This window comes from Plasmodium reichenowi (assembly GCF_001601855.1).
Source record: "Plasmodium reichenowi strain SY57 chromosome Unknown, whole genome shotgun sequence".
Lineage (NCBI taxonomy): Eukaryota > Apicomplexa > Aconoidasida > Haemosporida > Plasmodiidae > Plasmodium > Plasmodium reichenowi.
In genome coordinates, this window is record NW_017962247.1 from 1 (window position 1) to 3,792 (window position 3,792).

At 23.7% G+C, this 3,792-nt stretch overlaps 1 protein-coding gene across 1 annotated transcript; it reads right to left on the reverse strand.

Annotated features, from left to right (window-relative positions):
- Positions 1-489: 489 nt before the first annotated feature.
- On the reverse strand, positions 490-3,792 carry PRSY57_0007600 (sporozoite surface antigen MB2; the record flags this gene model as incomplete). The annotated part of the gene is made up of 1 exon (XM_012906225.2): positions 490-3,792. A coding segment is annotated over one exon (3,303 nt), but the record flags the coding sequence as incomplete, so codon positions are not given.

Here is a 3,792-nt window from a genome sequence, read left to right on the forward strand (position 1 = left end):
AAAAAAAAAAAAAAAAAAAAAAAAAAAAAAAAAAAAAAAAAAAAAATCATTAAATTTGTATAAAAAATTATGAATATATGTATATAATACATAATGGAACTAAAAAAATTAAAAATTAAAAAATAAAAATATATAAGTAGTGATGGATAGACATATAATTATATACATATGTGAACTAGCCATTTAATTTAAATTTTAAATTACATAGTAATAAAATTAAAAAAATATATATTCTTTTAAATAGGACACACACATATATATATATATATATATATAAATATATATACATATATAAATATTTTGGTGTGCTATTTTAACATATACAATGGAACAATCAAGTGAATGGATTTACCCTCACCCCACATGAGTATAACCCTTTTTATATTACATATTAAATAAATACAAAGGATTATTTTTTAAAAAATCCATTCACGTTTAATTCTTTTTCACATTTAATTCTTTTTCACATTAAATTTTTTTTTTTCATATTTAATTTTCGTACGATTCGATTATATCGTTTGGCTCAAAATCCAAAAAATTATCAAAACCTATACCACATTCATCACCTTCTATTACTTGTGTTTTTTCTTCCTTAATAATTTTAATAGAAATGATTTTTCCCATATAAATAACTTTATCATTTCTTAAAATACGAATATTACTATTTATAGAGATAGTACCTTTTTTAACAACACACCCTGCAACCTTTCCAAGTTTAGATATATTAAAAACTTTTAAAATTTGTGCTGTTCCTTTTAATTCACCCATTGGTTTTTTACTTAATTTCTTTTCCATTTCTTTTTCAACATTTTCTATAAGTTCATATAAAACATTTGAATATATAATAGGATAATTATTATTATTTTTTGAACCTTTTGAATTTTTTGAACCTTTAATATCATTAGATAATTTAACACCAAAAGCTATTATTGTAGCATTAAAACTTGTAGCATATTTAATATCACTTGATGTTACATTACCTATATCAGCATATATAATTTTGTTTTTTATTTTACATATACTATCTTCTTTTTGTAATTTAAGCATACAATTTTTCAAAACTTCTATACTTCCTTGTTTATCACATTTAATAATATAATTTGAGTATATTGTTTTTATTTCATTTTCTACTATATGAGTTGAAGGATCCATATTAATCACATTTTCGTTTGCATTATTCAAATGTATTTTTAAAAAATCATCCTTTTCAAATGATTTATTATTTTTATACATTTTCATTTCTTTTATTTTATCATATTCACTTGTAATATTGTCATTATTTGTTCTATTATCATCACTTGAAATATTGTCATTATTTGTTCTATTATCATCACTTGTAATATTGTCATTGTTTGTTCTATTATCATCACTTGTCATATTACCATCAATGTCACTTTTTAAATTATTTTCTCCCAGTGTACCTGAAGAACCTCCAATTTTATTTTCTCTGGATATTATAAAATCTTTATACCTGTTCATATTTGTCTGATCATAGGTAAAATTATTAATTTCCATTGTTAACATTTTATTCTTATTATGTTCCGCAATTTCTTTCGCTAGGGCCTCATTTTCAACAACATAAAATTTGTCACCTGCTACGGGAACAGAATTCTTATTGTATCCAATAATTTTAATAGGATCCGATGGATATGCACTTTTAATATTTTTATTTAAATGATCTTTTAATATCTTCACTTTTCCATAGGATGATCCAGTATAAAAATGATCATTTACATTTAACACACCATTTTGTAACAAATTTATAGAAACAATTCCATTTTTATCTATATAAGAATCTAAAACAACACCTTGTGCCTGTTCATGTTTATTATCAGGATTCGTTTGGAGATTAAGAAATTCAGATTCTAAATATATGGCATCTAATAATTTATCTATACTTTCTTCTTTATAAATAGAACATTCTACTACTTGTATTTCCCCGCCATTTAATTCTGTTGTTATATCATGATATAACAAATCATTAATTATTCTATCTACATCAACATTAGGAATATCTACTTTAGTTATTGCAATAATAATTTTAATATTAAATTCTTTTATTAATTTTATACATTCCACAGTTTGTTCTTGTATTCCTTCTTCTCCTGATATAACAAGAATACTTAAATCTGATATTTTAACACCTCTACTTCTCATAGGCATAAATGCTTCATGTCCTGGGGTATCCACAAGAGTAAATGTAAAATTATTCCTTACGGTTGCTTTAAATGCTCTTATATTTTGTGTTATAAGTCCATACTCCTTTTTTTGTTCATTGGTTTTACATATATAATCAAATAAAGATGTTTTTCCATGATTAATATGTCCTATAAATGTAACTACCACATTACGTTTTTTATCATCCAGGGGGGTCTTTGATTTTTGAATACTATCACTTTTTAATGTTAAATTGGTATCTTTATTTTTTTTTCGACTTTTCCCTTTTTTTTTTTTTTTTTCTTTACTTTTTTCCATCGAATCTTTTTCATCCAGCGATTCATTTTGGTCACTCCCTGGTGCGTCTCGCGATTCATCGGTTTGACAACTTATCGATTTGTTAAGTGTTATACTGTTATTCATATTTTGCACATCCATATTTTGCACATCCATATCTTGTACATCCATATCTTGTACATCCATATCTTGTACATCCACATCTTGTACATCCACATCTTGTACATCCATATCTTGTACATCCATATCTCGTACATCCATGTGCTTCTCCTCCTTAGTATCTTTTTGCTCTTGCATAACCCTTTCATCATTTTTAATCTTTGCTTCCACCTTAATAACTCTTTCCTGTTCACCTTCCTTCAATCTGTCCTGTTTGACATTTTTAAAAACTTTTTCTTGACAATCCTTAGTTGTCGGATTCACTTTTGTAAGCACATTATCATCTCGCTGTTGTATATTACAGTCTATTTTGAAATGTTCACATATTCGTTTTATCTGTTGTGAATTAATTTTATAACTTGAATTATATTCTTTATTTTCGTGGATGATAAAATATTTTTTTATAGATGCCAATGGTATTTTAATTGTTTTAGATAACATAGATAAAGTAATAGTGTTAGGAAGGTCATAAATATTTTTAATGATTTTTTTGAATTTATTATTAAAAGGTAATTCTTTATTTTTTTTTAAATAATACGATTTATTCATTTTATGATTATTTTCTTTATCATATGTAATTTTATATTTTTTATTTTTTTCATAAAAGGTGTGAAAATTTTCTTGGACATGGTCATTGAATAAATATTCGTCTTCTGTATGAAATTTATTAAAAGAAGAATGATTCATATTGTTCTGTATATCATATAGATTCTTCTTTTTCTTCTTATTATTAATGTGATGATTATCTATAATTGGATCTATTATATTGTCATTTTTATTATTATCAATAGAATACATATAATCACGTTTATATTGTATATCATTAATATCTTCATTTTCTTTTAATATATTCAAATAATTCAAAATTTTCTTAAATGTTTTAGATCCTCTTGGTATTGTCAATATATAATTTGATTTATAATCATTTTGTGGAGTTCCTAATATTTCAACATCTATTATATCCCATATATTAAATATTTTTGTAAATTGTAATTTATATATAAAATCGATTTGTAAATTATGACTGTTATATAATTGTGATGTACTATAATCATTATTTGGATGATCATAATTTGGATGATCATAATTTGGATGATCATTATTTGGATGATCATAATTTGGATGATCATAATTTGGATGATCATAATTTGGATGATCATAATTTGGATGATCATAATT